The sequence below is a fragment of the Rhyacophila brunnea genome, unplaced genomic scaffold (assembly GCF_057557595.1).
Source record: "Rhyacophila brunnea isolate RB1 unplaced genomic scaffold, BYU_Rbru_1.0 scaffold_17, whole genome shotgun sequence".
Lineage (NCBI taxonomy): Eukaryota > Metazoa > Arthropoda > Insecta > Trichoptera > Rhyacophilidae > Rhyacophila > Rhyacophila brunnea.
In genome coordinates, this window is record NW_028232827.1 from 7,895,168 (window position 1) to 7,917,639 (window position 22,472).

At 34.0% G+C, this 22,472-nt stretch overlaps 1 protein-coding gene across 3 annotated transcripts in view; it reads right to left on the reverse strand.

Annotated features, from left to right (window-relative positions):
• The window catches only part of Rala (Ras-like protein A), a 39,027-nt gene extending 17,554 nt beyond the window's left edge, over positions 1–21,473 (reverse strand). For 2 of the 3 annotated variants that reach the window (XM_085944968.1, XM_085944969.1), the window contains exons 1-4: positions 16,631–16,713; positions 4,786–4,986; positions 3,056–3,216; positions 1,987–2,161 (exon numbers count right to left, since the gene is read on the reverse strand). In XM_085944968.1, the coding sequence (XP_085801094.1) occupies positions 1,987–2,161; positions 3,056–3,216; positions 4,786–4,986; positions 16,631–16,687 (594 nt within the window). In that variant the 5' untranslated portion in view covers positions 16,688–16,713. Of the gene's footprint in view, positions 1–1,986; positions 2,162–3,055; positions 3,217–4,785; positions 4,987–16,630; positions 16,714–21,369 lie in introns of those variants that run through there. The other variant, XM_085944970.1, reaches the window with a different exon arrangement.
• Positions 21,474–22,472: the final 999 nt, after the last annotated feature.

Below are 22,472 nucleotides of genomic sequence, written 5' to 3' on the forward strand. Positions count from 1 at the left end.
TAAGTCGAGATATTTAAGATTATCTTTCAGAATTAGCATGAAAAAAAACACCATCTCAAGTTACGTGGTACTTTTTTTATGAAAAAAAAAATAATTACGTGGAAAAACACACCAAGTATAGATATATACACCCTCTAAAAATATATAAACGGGAAAAATCACACCAAATCTAGATGTAATATTTTAGTTGTCAAACTTAACGTGGAAAAACACATTTAGGGTATTATTTCCCAAATTATTGTCTTGCAAAAGTTGATTGTATGCTTAAATGATACTCTATTTAAAGATATAAATTATAATTTAAATAATATTTGCACATAATAAACGGCTTTTGCTACACATTTTTTTGAATGGTTTTTTTGCTCTCCTGAAAAGTTGATAATTTAGAGTTAGTGTGTTATTCCATGAGGTAGTCGATGTGAATAATGGTATTTTTCCTGGCTAAAAAGGTCGGATACTTTTTGAACAGATATCACATTTTTGTAATAATCACCTTGTTTTATACACAATTGCTTTAGCAGTACGAGTATCTTATAATGGTAGACAATTTTAATGACATAATATTAGTAACTACGAATTCAAACAAATACTGTTAGAATAATTAATGTAATTAATTTTCAGTGTGACTACATATTGTTACGGGGTGAACTATATTAAAAATTTATTTATAGGGGAACTTATTGGTGGGCCATATTATATTTACCTGACAAATCAAATTTAATCCGTTTCTTTTACGTAAGACTTGCGTATCTGTTATAAGTAACATAGAAAAAAATCAACTACAAAATGAACAAATGTAAAACTTTTAACATACGTTCATCCAACTATTTGTTGGACGTCGGCTATGTTCAGAAAAATTAGGCATTTTGAACATAGAAGGTTTGCAAATGTATAATAATGCTTCTACATTCTGGCTGATACGTCACAGTGTTGTATGTGGTGTGAAAAGATGAAAAATGAATACAGGAGACATATCGCGAGTGGAGAACTACAAGGTTCTAAGTGTTTGTCCTTGGAGAAACAAAAGTAACAATGAGGTAGCTTAGAATACTACTTCATTGTTGGGTATGTTTTTTCAAGGACGAACACTTAGAACCTTGTAGTATTAGGCTCGCGATATCGCGAGTGAAGAACTACAAGGTTTAAAGTGTTGGTCCTTGGCGAAACAAAAGTAACAATGAGGCAGCTTAGAATACTACTTCATTGTTGGGTTTGTTTTTTCAAGGATGAACACTTACAACCTTGTAGTATTAGGCTCGCGATATCGCGAGTGGAGAACTACAAGGTTCTAAGTGTTGGTCCTTGGCGAAACAAAAGTAACAATGAGGCAGCTTAGAATACTACTTCATTGTTGGGTTTGTTTTTTCAAGGATGAACACTTACAACCTTGTAGTATTAGGCTCGCGATATTGCGAGTGGAGAACTACAAGGTTCTAAGTGTTGGTCCTTGGCGAAACAAAAGTAACAATGAGGCAGCTAAGAATAGTACTTCATTGTTGGGTTTGTTTTCTCAAGGATGAACACTTAGAACCTTGTAGTATTAGGCTAGCAATATGTAGTTTCCCAGTAGGCAACTGTGACGTGTTAACCAAATTACAAAAATCATACCGTAGGAATTATTTAAAACGATATTTCTTATAAAAATATATACCTACAACAGAATTACACAAGTTTTCATAAAGGAAACGAAAAAAAATTCAGTGACCTAACATGGAATCTACCTAAAAATCATTTCACATTGGGCCTCTTCCTGAAAATTCGACGGCAGAGATCCAGACGTCTGGATTTGGAAAGGTGTCCAAAGATCTGCTGGCTTCATCAAAATTTATGGGGAAGCAGCAAAGGTCAACAGATCTTTAGAGAACTAAGAATACTAGACAGTACACGTCTATCTATCAGATCATTTTTTCCGAAGGCTGAATAACAGACACATATAATATATAAAATAACAAAAGCATTTAAAACGTATAACAGAGTTGTGTTTACCTTGTCGACATTGTCTCTGGTTTTAGCGGAGGTCTCGACGTAGGGCACCCCCCACTGTTGGGCTCTGCCCTGGCACTCCGATAAGGGGATTTTCCTTTTCTCATTCAGATCTGATTTATTACCTACCAGCAGGAAAGGGATGTTCTCGTCATTTTTTACCCGCAGTATTTGTTCTCTGGAGAAAAATATACAACAGAAATTGAGGAACTGAGGATTAAAATAAACCGAGTGAGGTTATCAAGTTAAGTAAAACGACTTCAAAATTAAACATGCAATTGCAAATTCTACATAACTGTTTGTAACATCGTGTAAGTGAGGTCCTGTTTTAAAATAATTCATTACAAATTCCATGAAAAAATGTAAAATGAAACCCTGATTGTATTTGGAAAAATTCAATGCTGAAAAAAAGTTAAAAAAAATATCTTTTATGGGTAACAGCTAATTAAATAATATTATGATCCTGTAATGTAATACCACCGAACATATCACATATAACATGCAACATGCATGTCATATAGCATGAAATAATAGTGTGCAAAAAGAAGAAGGCTTTATGTTTAAAATCTGTACTTTTCAGAAGCCAAAAGATTGATTTTTGGACCATTTTGTATGGGAACTCCAATATTTCTGTGTGTAATTTAGTAATTCAGAGGCATTGATTTGACTCTTCCTTTTTCTCATATGTCTATGAGTATTCGTATTTTGGATCATTTGACATATTTAATTTAATTTAATAATAATTTAATTTCGATTTTTAAGATGCATCACCTTTTTTCCTTTCGCTCAGATAGGTAAAAGGATTATATGATTATATAAAATTTATTTAATTTAATTGGCATCTTCGGTCGGTTGCATACCGATTAACTATAGGCAGACATAATGCCTGATGATGCCGAAAGACGAAACCGTGTCATTTAAAAGTGATTCCTTTGGAATTGTAATAAACATCCATTATTTAGAATTACTTATATATTCAACCATTTTAAAGACATTCTGAAATCGCTATTGAGTGATTTATTTGAAGTGTCCAAACTCCTTACAGGACGACTTACGAGCAACATAATCCTACCTGAATTCCTGTGTAGCCTGAAAGCTGTCATCTTCGGTGATAGAGAACACGCAGAGAAATCCTTCTCCGCTTCTGAAGTAGTTATCTCTGATGGCCGCGTAGTCCTCCTGTCCCGCCGTGTCAAGAATGTCTATCTGAACCTCTTCCCCGTCCAGTACAACCTATGGTACAAACAAATACCATGAGAAACACCCAGAACAATGCATATTCAACTGTGAAGGTTTTTAGCTTATAACGGTTACCATTAATTATTCTAAAACAAAATCATGGAATGGCTGAAAAGTCTCAAAAATCTCAATTTCATATAACATATCGTTCGACAAACAGCAATGTTGTAACCCACCAATTTGGATAAATTTACATTTATGTCTATCCAAGCGAGGAGTTTTACCATACACATCTGTGTAAAATATCAGAAAGTTTTGATATAATAGTTTTCTTTTAAACTAAAAAAATCAAATTGTCCTATATAAGACCTAAAAAATAATTGCAATATGTCGTATGACGTATGCTTTCCAAGCGAGATATAGAACATTTTGCATGTTCGATTTTTACTTGGTCGTATGTTACAAAAATGTACAGAATAAACTATTAACAACTTCTCCATACACTGCATTATATACAGTTTTTTGTGCCTCCTGTAAAATTTGTGAATAACTGTGACCAGCGTTGCTAGATAATTATTTTACGAAATCGGGATTTTTACCATGTGAAATAAAAAAGGATTTAGGAGGAAAAAGCGGGACACCCTGAAAAACGCATAGTTCAATATTTCTAATGTTTATTTCTATAATATCAATCATTAATGACACAACACAGACTACTAAACTTATTTTTCCTGACACTCGCCTATTTGTACTTGTCTGAAGAGTTTCTTTCTGCTGCTTAATTTATTGGTAAAATTCAGCACATGAGTATTTATCATGTTGAATTGAATAAACAATTCCGATTTTATCAACTCAATAGAACATCTGTTTTTTGCATCCGACCTTTTGAAATACCCGTTCGGTATAGCAAATCACAAGAAAGATAAGTACACAATGAATGATATTATTAATTCTTTACCAGCATCTCATCTCATATTGTTGCAAGTGCATAATTTTTGATAAGTTTATCTGAAATACTGACAATCGAACACCTACTTCAAGTCTATTAAACTGGTACCAACAATGTGCTCTATAAACTGTGCAAGTTTCATCAATATTGATCCAGTTAGAATTGAGGGGTATATTTTCAAAATGAATTTCCACTACTATTTGACGAAAATGAGTTACAAATGACAAAATTTAAAGGATAAAATTTTAGTATTTTTTGTAAAGAAGAACCTAATAGCATTCAATTTAGTGGAAAAATCAACTTCAAAATCGGTGTTAGTTACAAAAGTAACTTATTACAATAACAAAAACATTATGTAACATCAACATTGTAAACAGTTTTTTGGCGTTTGCCAAAAATTTGTTCAAGTGGAATAAGTTCACTTTGAAAATACACCCCTCAATTATAACCGAGCAAATAATACAGAAAGAAAGACACTCCGATAATTATATTATTAATATAAATCGTTTTCCCAGTTGTCAATAACAACGCTATTTGTGTTCCACCAAATGAAAGTTATTTTGTATTAAGTGATTTTTCGCAGGTTGATTTCCATTACAATATTCTACAAAAAATACAGTTGATGCTTATTTAAAAACGCATTAAGTTGTCGGTATATGTATACAACGGCTTGCCTTTTTTCTGTAGCTATCGGCCTTGGTGGGTTCGTAGTCCTCGACGAATTCGTCATACATGAACTGCAGTGTGAGGGCGCTCTTGCCGACGCCCCCCGACCCCACCATGATCACCTTGTGCAGGGTGGGCGCGATGGCCGGCTTCTTCGACATGGCTGGAGGCTGCGCGGAAGGGAATCCGTACGAACCACCCGAATCAAACTGAAAACCATTCATATTATTAAAACAACTGACTTATTATATATTATTACAACCATACACAGGGTTACGTTTTGATTAACTAAATTAACTAATACACTAATACCTCTTTTTATGGCTTTAGTATTTTATTTATATTTTTTATTTGTAAAAGAAATGTAATACGTAATACGTTTCAACTCTCTCCTGAACATTTACATAAAACGAACATAGAAAGTTTGCATAGTAAGGCATAAAGTCCACTAAAGCAGGCTTGCGGGGCGCTCGCACATTTTCTATGTGAATCATCGAAAATACAACGTAATCAAATACGCCAGCACACACTGGATTTGACGACGCCTTGTGCCCGCCTGCCCCATGAGCCACCGTTTTTCGCTTCTCAGCGATACGAATTAACGAAAATACAACGTGGTCCATTCATTGAACACGGCAAGCAAAATCACGCTCCTCGAAGCGTCGTCGATAAGACGGGCGAGAAGCCATTATTTTAGAACAGTGAGCTCTTTGTTTAGTTATTGCGTGTCCGATATTAATTACATGCCCCGAGAAATTTAATAATATTTTTATTGCTTTGTTATGAGAGACGCTGATAATAATAATTATTTTGTGCTCCTTGAGCCCCTTATTACATAGGTGAAGGGTAATGCGCGGGTGGGAGGAGGCCTACTCAGTAGTGAGCGCACCGAACGCTTTTTTGGTGGGCTTTATGCCTAAGACAACGATATACTTATACCTATATGTATATCTGTATCAAATATTTTCAGTGAATGAAACTTGAACCCACAACCATTCACATTCCAGGCTTTTACAGATTAATACACCAATGCACTCACTAATCACACTGATATTAGTAACAACTATGTAACTAAGGTGTTATATCAAAGTGTCCTCGTACGTAAGAAACAAGAGGAACTCAGAATTCTCTCCTACTGTCTAAATAAGTCTAACCTAGTGATATGTAAGGGTTTATGTGGGAGAGTTTGTTTCACTATAATTAAATACACGGATTCGGGGAAATTAAATATTCAGTATTTTTCGCTTTTAAAACTTATAAATTGATTGGAGTAAAAATTAATTATTATCAACATTTCACGCTAAATACGAAAAGTAGCAAATTAGATTGAAACAGTCAAGGCTCTAGGGATAGTTCCCGACTGGCCAGTACCTACCCTCTATCCTTCATCTACCCAGAAACAAGCAACGGGAATTTTTTCACTTGTTTGTTTCGCTGTGCGTCCCAGTCTAACATTTTTCTATTGACTCATTTAAAGTTACAAATATTATTATGTCCGTATTCCTTTCTTCCCAACTCTGTCGATTGCAGGATTTTTGATGGGGGATTTAGGCATTTAATGATGTGATATTTTTGGTATCACTAGCTATAGCAATTTGTACAAAAATAACATAGTGCCATTCCCTGTTTTTTGCTGATAATAATGATAATTTTTCCCCCATTAAAATATATAACTAAACAGGAAACAGGGCAGGGCGTCTTCAATCAACGTATTCATATCAATAGCAAATGAGAACATATTATGACATCACTTCCCTCCTGTTGGTTGCATTGTTGCTCAGTAATAATTGCTAATGCAAAATAATAATAATTGGATCATATGTTTTTAATATACAAAACTTATTTAAAAAGACAATAAAATATTTATTTTGGTTATTTATTTATTTGCGATTTTATATGACTGTTAATAAGGAGAGGTTTTTTTTCAGCTCTGGGAAAATTATATTTCTTAACCAATAATAAAAATCTAAGTGTAATATTAGCCGGTTCTATGCCTGCAGCGAGTTTTCTCACTCTATGAGCCCATCATTGATATACTACTGGATGAATCATATGCTTCTTAAAATGACGCCCGATTTTCAGCGACTCAGCCAGTGTTAAAACTTACTGTTTTAATATCAGCGGACTTAACTCGATATAAGCTCACTTAATATTTGTCTCGAAAACGACCTGGCAATAATTATGAGTAAGCCCGATCTAGCTTGCATCTTACTCTAACTAATAGTCAGCGCATGACGACTTGCTCTGTCCGCTCAGACATGAATTTTTGGTAGCTTGCAAGCTTTGGGTTGCAGAACCCTTAGGGTCACTATTCCAAGAACGCAAATTTAGTTTTACAGCCAGGGCAATACGGGTGAAATTCGGGAATCCATGTTAACAGTCTTAACGCATTATACCTACAAGAAAATATTATAAGACGATATTCGTAATATCTTCTTTTGTGGTACATTTTTAAAATGACACTTGTATGGGAACTCCTCATCTAGTAGTATATCAATGGAGCCCATACAAATTTCGCGAGTTGTCCCATCCTCAAATTACTAGCCACTGTCGATTGATTTGCACATCTGTTTGAATAATTATGAATTATGAAATACTAAGCCACAAATTATTGGTATTACAGCTAGACTTTCCCTCTACATTCAACATATGTCGTTAAAAATCTGCGGCCTGTCAGATGCTGCCATAGTAATACGGCAACTCATAGAAAAGGACGTGTCTCTTTTGAATTTCAAAATGTTAGTTTTTAGAAATAGAACAAATTGAAACTGAAATTACAAAGTTGCCATTCCACACAAACACCCTATTTATCAGTAATGAAAACAGTAAAATTAAAAATAAGTAATACATAGAATCATATAGTATATTAGTCTATGCATAGAATGTTGTTATGCTACTGATTTGTCTAAATATATGAATGTAGTGCTGTCCTGTTTTTAGTCAAAACGAATGTCATATCGAAAGAAAAAGTAATGATACCTGGTATCGGTATTGTATTGATATCAAAGTATCAGAGTATCAGTATCAAATGATGCATGTCCATGTCCACTAGGGATTTATTTCTGAAGAAAACTTCGCAAAATCAGTATCGAAGTATCGGTCAAAATGTATCGATACTTTTTTGACATCCCTACTTGTAACTGCACTAAATGAACATTCGATGCAATTAAAACACTTCTTATCACAGCACTTATTCTTATCATAGCCTATAATCTAGGACAAAGTGTGGGTATCTGCTTTCGGTACCTGTTTATGAATTTTATTTCATCTCAATCTTTTGATTGTCGATAAGTCATTTAATTCTTCCTGTAATTGCAATTCCGATTCAATATGAAATGGCTAACATCCATTTCCTGTAAAAACAATAATTTATTAATACAACCTCCACCCTGTAGGGGCCCATATGATCTTCTTGGGAATGCATACAAGGCCTGAACAAAAACAAACCATAAGTGCGAGTGAGTAAGCATTCGGCACACTTATATCTCCGCACTATGCGTTAGAGTAAGATAAAATTTATACAGCTGTATTAAATATTTTTTGGAAACGTCACCGGTAAATATGGATTTGACTGATTACATTCATTTAAAAACTGCATGTACGTGTTACTGAAATTTATTGTTTTTGTGTTAAATATAAAGTTAGTGGTAATTATTTTTAGTTATTTTAGTAGAACATATGGTTAACTATATTGTGTTTAAATTTGGTAGCCATACTGAGAAGCAACACGATGGTATAACATTTCATAGTTAAGTTGATAATAATAAAACATGCATTATACGCAAGAAACACAGCTTCATTTTGTCGAACAATAGGCGCTCTCTATATATTATTATCATTACTCTGAGCCTTCATTCAATTTTTAACAATTTAATAAAAAAAAAAAAAAACTACCAACGTCTTATGATATATTTCATAATTACTTGAAAAAACAGCCGTCAGTGACGAAAATACTCCAACCCAATCATTGCAATAATGAATGATTTTGTAAATAATTGTGAAATGTAGAAAATATGATGAAATCAATCAGATCTCTATTTTATATTGTAACCATGCAATTTATGCCTCTTTACACTGCTTTTTTTTATGTGATAACAAGTATTATACTGTCAATTATCAAGTATTATTGATACATTATGTACACTTATGGACCACATGGAAAGATAGAGGCATCAATTGAAAACAACACATTAGGCACCAGGTACAAAAAGATTAAATAATTATAATTCAAAACACTTGTATTTAAACAAATATTGTAATTATCACAAAATAGAAACAACCATCAATAAATTGGAAATTAAGGTACAGTTCGGTTATGAGGAATACAGCGGCAAACCCTTTTTGAAAATACACGATATACTGGATTATTTGTCAGGTTAACCTAACCAAACCTAACCTAACCTAACCCAACCTAACCCAAACTAACAAATAATCCAGTATATCAGGTATTTTCAAAATGTGTTTTCCGCTGAATTCCTCATAACCGAACTCACATACATACACTCTTAGTAATCCGCCGCTCGATTATCCGACAATTATTATAATCCGCCGTTATTTTTACTAGTTGAAAGCACAATATCAAGCTCTATAATTCGCCGGTATTCGATTGTCGAATTCAGTAGTCCGCTGCGTACAAGTGTACAACGCAGATGAGATGGGTTGGGTTTATTTTGGAAACTTCTCCTTCGTAAAACGTACGTTCATCGCGAAAAGAGTAATGTACCAGGAAGGACAGTGCCCAAGGGCTGCATGACAATTATGCCGTGCTCCAATCCAACTAGGACACACAAAATCAAACTGTTGCTCATATGGGAAGCCAGGAATCCTAAGCCATTCAAGAATATCTGCCTCGCTGAACAACTGGTTGCGTCAAGTAATTTACTTTTTAATATTTCGTTAATAAACTTAGTTTATAAATAGGTATGTATAATTTAGTAAATACTTGATTTTGATTATAAATAAAACCGTAATTTGCTAGTACAAATTTCTCAAAAAAACTATTTTTACGAAATACCTGTTTTAATTTTTACCATATCTAGTATGTGTCCACTATAATCCGCCACTTTTACTAATTGGACAATTGTCTGGTTTTTGGGGTGTCTGATTACTGAGAGAGTACTGTACATCAAAACCGCCATGGAGGTGTAGTTGATAAAGATCCCGTTTCCGAAGCAGTAGACATGGGTAAGACATAGGGAAGGAGTATATGTTATTTCTACAATGTACATTATTTGGTCCAGAGAAAAAGTATGGACGAACGACAGACAACCATTCCTCATAAAAAAGGTCTATTAGGACTCTGTGGGAGTCCAAGAGTGAAAATGGTAATTCATTTTACTTTTACAAATCAAAAAAGAGGCCAATTCTGATGGGAAGGTAAATGTCTTTGTGGCAAAGTAATTAACTACTTTGAACGTACAGTAGCAATTTTTTCCCATGCGCAGGAAGTAGACAAAACTAATGTGATTATCGCCACTATTGCATCACTTTGTCTCAAAACTATCAAACAACACGATTTATAAAAGCGATCACTAAACTTAGCGTGTCAACAATTACACATATCAGTACTACAAATGTAGACGATATATCACTGCTTGATCAACCAATATGTGATACCAACGGTTATATATATACATGTATAACATAGGCTTCAATGTGAGAAAGGTGTATGTCAGATCAAATGAAGAACCACAAAATAAAGAAACAATGCGATAGAAGTTGCTTAAATGACAATGGGTTGGATTGTCGCTCGGCACTGTCATACAGAAACGAATTAACCATTTTCACTACTAAACAAGGCACATGGGCCTCCGCATTCGAGGTGAAACAGAACTCTTTTGTTACGGTGAGTGGTTATTAGGAATCAGATATTTGCTCTGGATAAAAGAAATAATCAACTAAACAAAATGTGAATTTTGTTAAACACGGAATTTAAATATGGTAGCTTCAGAGGCAGACACCCTGCCATTACTCCACTGTGGGTTCTACGGTTACATGTAATTTGTACGTAAAACATTTTACCGGGCCATAGTGTGCCGTGAGCTTTTTTATCGGATGACCGTATACTATATGGTCTCCAATTTTATTAGATTCAATCGGAACATTAATTCAATTTTCATAGCTGATTTTGGCAAAATTCATGAATTCAAGATTGAAAACCTAACCTAACCAAACAAATAATCCAGCGTATCACCCATTTTCAAAATTTATTTGCTACTGGCTTCCTGTTAAGTGTAAACGACAAGAACCGTGTTTTATTTAGACATGAATTTTACATCAGTAGGTGCTATACGACCCAAAGAGGTTGGACAGTCTTCAATGTATACAACCATATATTTCCGATATATCATTTCATGGTAAAGTGTGATACGGCGAACTGCATACGTACAAGTTCCCGGACATGGGGTTCTACCATATATGGTAGCCACGAAACGTGTCAAATCGACGAATTGAATAAGTTAGATGAAAATACCTGTCAGTGAAACGTTTATGACTGTAAGTAACTTTAAAGACCTCTTCGACCAGCGGAATGACCCCAACTGACGTGATACAACAAAGAGGTTTAGATTACGATTGGATTAAAGATAAAATTGACCGACTATTGCAAATATTTTATTACCAAACACAGTTTACTGTAGAAAAATGTAATCCTGTAATTTAGTGAGCGTAATTAGATTAATCTATGATAACGTAAGTGTATAGGTAACATTACGAGCCCTGCACACACAAATTCGACTAGACCAGGGATGCCCAACCCAAATCGTTTGGAGGGCCAAAAAAAATATTACTGAGCTTAGGTGGGCCACACATAAAAAAAAATAAAGAACTTATTCTAAATATTTTATTTCCTTATAATTAATGCGACACTTGTTTTTGTATATTGTTTGATAGCTTTTTCATATTGACTGGTGGTTTAGCCAACGCGCATCGCAGTTGATTGGTCGTGTTTTCATCGAGCAACCTGCTGCGACACTTCGTTTTTACTACATTTAATTTTGAAAAGAACGATTCGCAGCGATACGTAGTCCCAAATGCTGCTGTAATGCACATTACCAGTCATTTTAATTTTGGAAATTTATCTTCGAGGATATATTTCTGATAAAACTCGAGCTTATTTCTTTCGAACATGCACTAGCTCTATGCTTGATTGCAGTTCTGTTTTGTAAACTTGGAGGTGCTGATTCCACCTCCACGTTAAATGGAGTTAAGAATATTTTTAACAGCTCCTCATACTTTTGCATAAATGCGAATCTGGTATCGAATTATTTAATTAATTTTGTGACTTCATTAGAATATTTTAAAAAAATCTTTACGGTCACTATTGAGTACGGAGTGTGTGGAGCCGGCATAAGCATAAAAACAGGTACTAGCACATAGCATAACAAGATCTAATTTCACAAAATATAATATAAATGTTGTAAAATTATGAGAATTTTTTTTATGGTATGAATACCAAAATACAACATATAGAAAGCTGAAAACTTCAATAGGGCCACAAAAAATCTTCATTTGGGCCGCAGTTTGCGCATGCCTGGACTAGACATTAATATAATCCAAACTTAGAAATGCCGAAACATATGCAAATTAAACCATGGAAAACCGACAATGATTTTTGGTTAAGACAAAATTTATTGAAATGAGTAAAATAAATTTATATAAAAAAAAAAAACTTGAAACGCATACAATCGCATTGTACACCCTTGGTCTTGGGGACTGCAGACATGTCGATAAATAGAAATGTACACATGCGACTGAAATTCATTTTAATAATTGCTATGCAATTAATGATTTTTAATTTAAATAATAATATAAAGTTTCATATGAATTTGAAGAGTTTCAATTATTGTTGCAGAGGAAACTAAATGCAGTTTCATTATTAACAGAATTTGAGCGCTGCAAATGGTATGAATTCTGTGTACGATGGCAGTAACTTTTTGAATTACACACATAAAAGCTGAGAACATTCTTACTTTATTGCAATCGCCAACAGCTGTCTTTCAATGAATAATGTTGCATTGACGTAAGGTTACGTGATCCCAACTGGATCACATATGTCGACAAGTTGGTGCAGGCGCACCGAGTTTGTATGTGCGGCCCACCTAACAATTACATAAACAAAACGGAAATCCAATTACTAATAACATGACTCATTGGTTTCTTATCAACAGCAATAAAGATAGTAAATATTGTTAAGTATCTGATAAATCTTTGATGGATTGACAATACCAATGTCATAATATTATTTCCCATATACTTGAAAAGGAAACATGATAATATTTGCTGATTCATAATATAATATACCTTTTCATTGGGAGTAGCATATCGCAATTATACACACATCAATAGAAATATAACATTAAGTAAGTAGAAACTTCAGCAAAAAATGCAAAAAACTACAAGGTTATGAGACACTTTTTCGCATATACTGAAAACGTCTATGTAATTAATGTAACAACATATTATGAATGTTTTGAATGATTGATATATTTCCTTCCTATTTGATACCTACCCTAGCCTGGTCTAGCCTAACCTAAATTAACAAAATATTTTTTTAAATGTACATTTAGTTATCAAATTTTCAGAGGTTTTATAAAATAGCCGAAGTAGTGATATGAAAGGGTTTATGTCAGGGGTCCTAGATCCCGGTCTAGCATTCGTCGATCGTTTCCAGGGTTTCAAACCGGAACTGAACCAAAAAACGAAAAATGGAAAAATCATTATTTTTGTCGGAACGAAAACCGGAATCGAACCGAAAAAATATATATCGGTTTTTTTGTTTCAGTACATATTTAAACATGCGCGTTAACATGATCTTACTCTCCCCACTTCAGTTATCGTGACGCATCTCGACATAATTCTCATAATTTATAATACTATTTTAAAAATTTATGGCAACGGCCGTGCAGTGCAGCATAACCAATGGTTTCGGAGTGTGGCGACGGGCTATTATAAAGTACCATAAAATGATGTATATTATAGTAGAACACAAATTTTTAGGACAAATAAAAACATTTAAAAATTAATCACTCGAAGCTGAACCGAAAACCGGAAAAACTGTTATTTTTTTCGGAACAAAAACTAGAACCAAACCTTACGACTATAGATACATCTAGACGCCACTCATTGCATTGCTAAATGAAGCTGCGTGCTGTGCGTTTGGTTTGTGGCGGAGCGAACGCATTCGTATACAAATGTTCGAGACCATAGACCATTTCGCTGGTGCTCGCCCAAAGTGCTTGCACTAGACACTCAGAATTAAAATATATTTTTCTATTTTTTTACGTTATATAGCATTTTTAAGCGGTTAAAATGCAACCATTCGGTAAAAATATCCATAATTTAAGTTATTTTAAAGAAACTTTGATATTAAAATATAGAATAATATACAAATAAATTATCACGAACATGTATCAACTTACCTATGAAACGTAATACCATCTTCTTGCTTATCAATATGGCTACCACATTTTAATACAACACACAGAACCATCTTTTCTACTTAATTAACTAAAAATATTTACCACTGACTTTATGTTAAACACAAAAAACAGCAATTTTAGCAACACGGTTATCGATGCTTAGTTAAGCAATAAGGTAAGATTTGGCGACTACACCGTAGCAAACCATCTCCTACATCTGTAAACCTTTTATCTTACTCTAGCGCGTGTCGCAGAGATTATAAGGGTGCCGAATACTTTCTCACTCGCACTTATGCATCGTTTTTGTTCAGGACTTGAACCAAACCGATATATATTTTAACGAAAACCGAAACAAAAAAAATAATGATTCGAATCCCTGATAGATCTGATTAAAAGTTACAAATATTATTACGTATGTATGAGTTCTTCCCAATTCTGTTGATTACAAGATTTAGACATTTAATTAATTACATTAATTGCTATCCGTAGGTAGTGATATGTACTATGACTTGTCTTTCTTCAAATGCATGATGTACTGAATTAAAGTGTCAACCGATGATTCCTGTATCCTTGCTATCATTGAAATTTCCATGAGAGTGGTTGGCTGAATTGATATCAAAACAATCCAAGTCGCTCACTTTAATCAAAATTACCACGTAGTTGTGTACTCAAAAATTATCACATTTACTAGGCCTCGATTGTAAATTTGGTCACCCTGGAAGGTTGCTGGTCCGAGGCCAACCGAAATCTACTGTGGGTGATTTTGTTAAAATATTGACTAACTGACAACTCCTCCCTGCGCGAGGACGATTTATGGGATGTCGGTTTTTTAACATATTGCGACATGAAGATAAGCGAAAGATTACACTAAAAAAATACACAGTAAATCATTTAAGAATGAGGGCACATCAAAAAATATTTACATAAAACAAATATAAAAATAGATAATATGGGACAAGTCAGTGTTACAATCAATATTATTTGGATGTATTTGATAATAATTCTTATGGCTTTATATTTATTAGGTTGGCAAAGATGTAAAATATTCTTAAAAGATGGAGCCGCCTGTGCTTTCCCTACAAAAATCAATGAAGCCACTTTCAGAGTGATATCAGTGCTTATTTTGTATGCAAAAAGTAGTATTTACACAATTTCACTTTCCACCAACTTTATAAATTTTCAATTTCTCTCTAACTGTCCCTTTATGATGCTAATAAATTCCGTCCGTTCCGGTGATGGCACCTTGAGTTACCATATGAGATTGACACTATTACAGTAGGTAAAAGGTGAATGCCTATTTTGGCAACATCATCATTATGTACTATTTGTTTTATCCATAAAATGATCCAAAGCGCATCAAAACCTAATTATAATCATACGAGTATTTCTATACATTCTTACAGCCTACATGTCATAATGCTATCTTGATCTCATGTCTTATTATCATATCTCTTTCTCACAATTGAGTATGTCACTCTTTGTCGCATATACTCTTAAATCTATCTCTATTGTTCATAATGCAATGTGATGCTCCATATGCAATGTGCATTTATAATTTATGACAGGTAAATGAAATCTGAAAGATATCTATCAAATTATGATATATATTTACTGCATAATGCTACCGAATTAAAAAAATATTTTAATGATAATTCTAGGAATAGCCGAAATATGAAGAAGACAAAGTGCATATTAACTGAAAAATATGCAGTTTAATGGGCTGGGTAACCTAAGGAGACATTATAGTAACGGGTGTGTAAACAAAAATGTGCTGGTTGTAATGAAAAAAATATGATTCTCGGTGAACTTGAGCATCACTGACATTTCGATACGTTTTATTTTTGAGAAAATGGTCCATAGATCTGAACAAATGATAGCCCGCTGCCACAATATCCAGTAAATCTTAGACTTATCAGTCAAACTGTTTTATTTTTTCATTGTTTGTTTTGCACATTTTATGCTGTCTTGCCCAGATACCTTTCTGATTTCAAGAATGCGTCTTTGCATTGTCGACTAAATGACCGCTAGTGTCAGCTATTTTTCGCAGTTCAGTCTTGGATCTGACTCAACCAATGAATTTAAAGCGTCATTATCGAATTCAAGACGTCCACTTTACACACTATCAACAACACATTAAAATATCCCCATAGGTTTATCTTTTTTGTTGCATTACATCCTGATCGAAAATAAAACAACATGCAAAGACATAATATGAGTTTGTCTGTATATTGGTTGTCCACCATTTTGTTTTGGAATAATAGAAATCTTTTATTGATCAAAACACAATACATGATAGCAAAATATGTTCCAGAGAGTAAAACTAACTGACTAATTAAAACAAAATCACAATTTATGGGTACCCCATTACACAGTTATCCTAAAACTATATTTTACAGCATTAATTCACTTTATTTAATTATTATTCTGTAGTTACATTTTGACTGGAAAACATGTTTTGTGAGATTTTCAGAGCAGTGAAAGTAGTAAACATTTTGAACGAATCCTGCTATCAATTGAGCTGATAAAAACAAACTGAAGTTTGGAGAAAAACATCAGACGCGGTATCGCTGAAGACAATCTATCACATGATTGCGCGGGACGGAAGATAACGATTGTATTCCAATAGCAAGAAATATACATCTTCCTAATCAAAAGTTTGGACTATCAACAAGGGGAAATCTTATGAACATTATCTATTACAGCAATAGTGAACTATGCTATGTTTATGTTCCAATAAATAATGGGTGGGATAGTAACAGTTAATATATTATATTTTATTAGCAACCCTGCTCATACTGAAAAAACCACTTTCAGTAATAAAAATGTAATCTGTCTTCCAGTGGCAATGGGTGTAGGTAGGGCCAGCGTTGCCAATTTAGCATTTTTCTTGCCAGATCTAGCATTTTCCGATAAGCATCTGGCTTGTGGCGTTTTTACTAGCATTTTTGAATACCTCCAACAGATTTAAATGTGCTAGAAATACGCTAGATATTTAGTTTATTTATTTTCATGGGCATCAAATTTCTGACTATCAGATACCTGCTTAATGCAAACAGATCGGTATCTATTTTAGTAGCAAGAGAAATAAAACGACAAAACTTAACACTTGAAACGACTGGAGAATTCATGGCCTTATGGTAAAATAGTATCATATAATTTAATGTGTACTTAGGTATGTGTAAACTTTGATGATGATCGGAATGACATGAAACGGAACTTGAATGCCACGCCGTTGACACAATATTTATTGTAAATTTTGAAATATATTTCTGTTAAAATGTGTTGTTTTTACACGTATAGATATTTTTTTGATATTTATTTTTTCCTGCCAAATAGCTTGTGTTCGTACCCCGTCTAGCATGTTTTTGTCAGTTAGCGACAGTTAACAACACTGGGAAGGGCTGTGAAGTTCTGACAAAAATGGTGCATAGTAAACTTTGTTAGTCATACTTATTTGATGTTATGCCATTAGATCATACATGATAACAACAAATAAGTATGACTGAAATAGTTTAGTGTGCAAAATTTACGATGAATAAAATGACACAAATAGAGTGTTTGTGGATATACAAGTAGAATTAAATCAGATGCTTGTTCAAATATTAATATAATGGTGGCCAACCGTCCTGTTCTGCCAAGAAACACAGTATTATTGAAGACCCAGGGAACTAAAATAACGGGAACTGAAATATCTAACGGGTAAGGAGTAGCAGGTAACCGATCTCGAGTAAGGAATAATCCGGGATAAACTTAAATACGTGTCAAGAATACGTCATACGTCGAATACTGACAACTGCTCTCGGTTTATGGATTGACGCTCCTTTAATATTGGTGTGTTACACACACTATTGCACCTGCATAATGCGTGTTTCATTTTCGTAGGACACTCACACATTCAAAACCCTGCAACAAAATGTAGTGTATTGAATATTGCCTATCGGAATTCTTTTTATTATCTGTTCTGTGTGAAGACCAAGCACCTACTTTCAAAAAAAATATATAATTTCGTAACATATAATTTCGTAATATATAATTCGCGTGCCAGCAGATTTTCCTTGAGTGCCACGGTAGTACAACTCTTGATAATGAAAACTAATTTAGTATACAGGCACATAAGACTTTAAAACGTAATTGGTTCCTGAAAATTACTTCGAATGTTGAATGTTCGAAAGTAGAGGGATGTAAATTAAACATCAAAAAGTGTATCAAAATATTTATTTATCGAATGGTATAATAAAGTTAACGAGGCGTATTATTAGCAATCAGTTGTTTTCTTTATAAACTTGTCAACACATGAGATTTGAATACCACCCTTTTATGTATGGAGAAAGGAGCGACTGAAGCGTACAGTTTTTGCATGAACAACAAAAATCTCAATTTTAAGAAACGAACAAAATAGCGAATTTTGCGAAAGTAGAACCCTTGAAAGTCGAGGGTCGCCTGTATTTGGATTAAAATATGACAGCTAAAAAATGTGGTTTATAATCACTATCTTTGGCAACCTTTCCACGTTTTGTTATTCCATACGCCTAGTATGGACAGTAAATAGAGTCGTATGAACTTTTTGTTTTCCAACACTTGATAGTGATTCCACAATGATTTTTGTGGGGTTAAATAATTGGTAGCAATAGGAAAATAATTATTCTGTACAGTAAATTAGTTGACTGAAATTTTTTATGATGGTTCATGTAAATATTTTAAATAAGATAGTTTGGTGTATTTGGCTGCAGTCGGTCCTCTCACAGGCAGTTATAAGCTATATTAAATTTGAAATTAGATCATTTTGAAAACCTCCCTAGAATAGTGAGATTCAACCTCACATCTTTCACTGTCAGAGTGTGTGCTCGTATTCTTGGAACTATCGATCTGGTCTATGATTCATGTGAATTTTTAATGATAACTACACTCATCTGGGGCTATTTATCATTAAACTTTTTTTTAAATACTACACACATAATTTAACTCTCACTACCATACCAATATTTTCCTGAAAGGTATGTTTCTAAGGTATTCCAAATTATCTAACTCATTTATCAGTCGGAGTTTTGTAATTTGTTTATGTAGGTAAAAGGTTTACATTTTTCAGTAAACATACTATTTTTTTTACAAACATTCATTAATTTTCTTGATTCAAGATGAAATTAATCAATGCTAAAATAAATATTTACACAAAACAGTCTCTTCGCTGGTCATGTGTTTCTCGTAGACGATTTTTAAAATAACCAAAAACATGTTTACCATTCAGCTGGCAACCGTGAAAAGACCACTTGTCCTGTGAAAATAGCAGGTTTCATTTACCGAAGGTCAACAACAACGAAGGAGACGAACCAAAAGGAAAAATACGAATACATAAGAATAGTTGTCATATATGGCTCCGAAACCTGGTATGATCAAGAACATGAAGAGGGCACTGGTCTCATTTGAACGTAGCTTTGGATTGATTAATGATCGAATTGAAGAAACAATAATGAGCTAGCTATTCTAATGGATGTAAGTTTTGTACTATTCCATTTGTGTCATTTTTTGCGACCCGGGTTTCGCATTTCGACATCTCCAGGCGCTGTGTATACTCACCAAAAGGCAAACACACACTGATAACGAACACTATTAACTCTAACTTATATAATAAATCAATAAAATAAAGTAGGTAAAAACTTATTATCAGTCTATTAACTAATCTAAAAACCTATTAAGTCAAGGATCCAATAAACAAAAAAAACCAACAAATTATGAATAGTTGAAGTGTTTGTAAAAAACCCATACCTTATCAATGATAGAGATCATTAGTAATTATAAACAATTAAAACACTACACTCGAGAGGTGTAAAATCGTCCATTCTGGGAACAATGGAAATGAATGAGTTAACTAATGAGATATATCTATATCAATTAATTATTTTCAGTTTATTCCATGTAGACAATTATATTAAATACCTATTCTGTCGGCGCGAATGCTTTTCAATCCAATTATTGTTAACTTGTCACACACTAAGATTATATTAGGTTATAATATTAGGTTGGGGTAGGTTAGGTTAAGTTGGGTTTGGTCTGCGGCATATTTACCAAATATTTAACTAGTCTTCTTCTTCAATGCATTTATCAAAAACCAACGACCCTCGCAGAAACCATATCATGGAAAATGCTACTCTGGTTGAAACAAACTAATAACACAAGGATAAATGAGTACCTTGGTATCAAAGTGGGATAAACGCCACCTCCCACTAAATTCATGTTTTAATTGATTTTTGTAGTGCAAGTGATGCTCTTTTCAAAAAATCCTCCAAAAGTATCAAAAACGGTAGTTTTCATAGAGACTTTTGAGTTTAAAGTTGGTATGTTATATGAAAAACGGACACTTTTCACACATGTTTGTGAGTCTCCTGTAAAATTTTGTAAATGGCTTATTTCCCACTTTGATACTAAGCAACTCAAATGTGTATTTACAATGTTGTGTAATACGACATACACCTAAATTTGATATTTAATACCTACCAGGCGAAATCATTGTCAAACATTACTACTTACTATTATAATAATATGAATGGTGGATAATAGGCTTCATTAGGTAACATAAATATTGTGTTTGTCGAAAAGTACCTGTATGTTCATGTTATTTAATTATTTTATAATGAGTATGTATTATTATTATTAAAGAAAAAGTGACAAAATTCTGTCAGGCGATGTTTGACATTTCCCAACTCTGCTTGTGCATTGTGAATTTCGTTAGCACGTCATACATTTCTCAAAACCGACAGGGATGGATATCGGCCAATTACTTTCGCCCATGATTTTAGTGAGTAATGTTAATTTATGGAGAAATCGCTGCAGGCACGGTTTTTGTTTGTAAAATGATAAATGCAACGAAAAGATACGATCGACTCCGCGGTCAAATGTGCAATCGGAGTCATATCCCACGTCACGCCACCGTGGGAAATTTGACTCGAGAGCAATGAAAACGCAACGGTATTTTCCTCACGCATTGTGTGATTTTTTAACGAGATTCGCGTTAAAATGGAAACAATTGAGTTATGGGAAAAGGCGTTGCCGACGTAGTAAACAATCAAGTCAATGACCTCATCACTATTTCCCTGACATATCCGTCATAAAACATAAGAACAAACATAATTTGCTTATAAACTAAAGATTATATCGTTTATGTATGCACAATCTTACCCTTAAAAACAGTACCGCAGAGATAAAGATAAACGAGATAGTTTCCACTGCCACTCAAAAGCACAAACGAGCACCGCTGTCAAATGCAATCGACTGGTCTGACGCCATCTATTAATAAAAGCATAAACTATATTTCAATCCCGTACCGCTCTCTAATGTCTATGGTTAGGAATAGTTGAATACCTACCAATAAAACTCTTATTATTCATGTTGACTTTGAAGTCCTTGAGATAGGGTTTGCTCTTCCTTCTTCGCGTGAGGTGTTATTCTACTAATTTAATTTCCCATTTGTTGTCGTTGGTCATTCCTCCCTTTTTATTTACTGGTCATACCCGCGCGTTCATTTTTTATGTAGGGAGTTTGGGACTCCTTTGTCTTCATTATGATATGGCTCAAGGAACCAGGTAGAAGTTACCTGGACTTCAAAGTCAACATGAATAATAAGAGTTTTATTGGTAGGTTCAACTCCTTTCATTATTCGAATTTGACTTTGAAGTCCTTGAGATATCTGTTTGTTATCACCTGGTGTTGGGTATGCCAAAATCCTGTAAGTGACAATGATTCATTGACGAGGTATAGACCATCGTGACGTTCAATGTATAGGGTTGAATAGAGAAGTGAATTGGTTTTTTTCCCCTTCTGATGGTGGTGTGTCCATCGTTCTCTGGTAGATGTAGTGAAATGTCGACTCACTACGCCAGTTAACTCTCTTTAAGATAGGTATCATCTATTAATTGTGTATATTTACAGTTTAAGGAAGTCACCATTGAGCGGACACTGCCTGGTGGTTATGTACCCCTACTTCCAACAATACTCACCTTATCCAATTCCCTATAACTGTCCTGGTGGCTGGTTTTGGTGGTCCTCTTGAAAATATAAATAATTCCAAAATATCCCCACCTTCCTCTCTCCTTGGGTTTGCCATGCAGACGAGTTTCCGTAACCAGAATACAGGGTCGATGTTCTGACACGTGGAAGCGCTTAGCTTCCATTCCGATTGACGATGCTTGGCGGTATCTGTCTGTGTGCCAAACATTGGCCACTCAATTATGTGGTCATCTTTATCCATCAATCCATTCTCTACTATCACTGAGTAGTGTGAT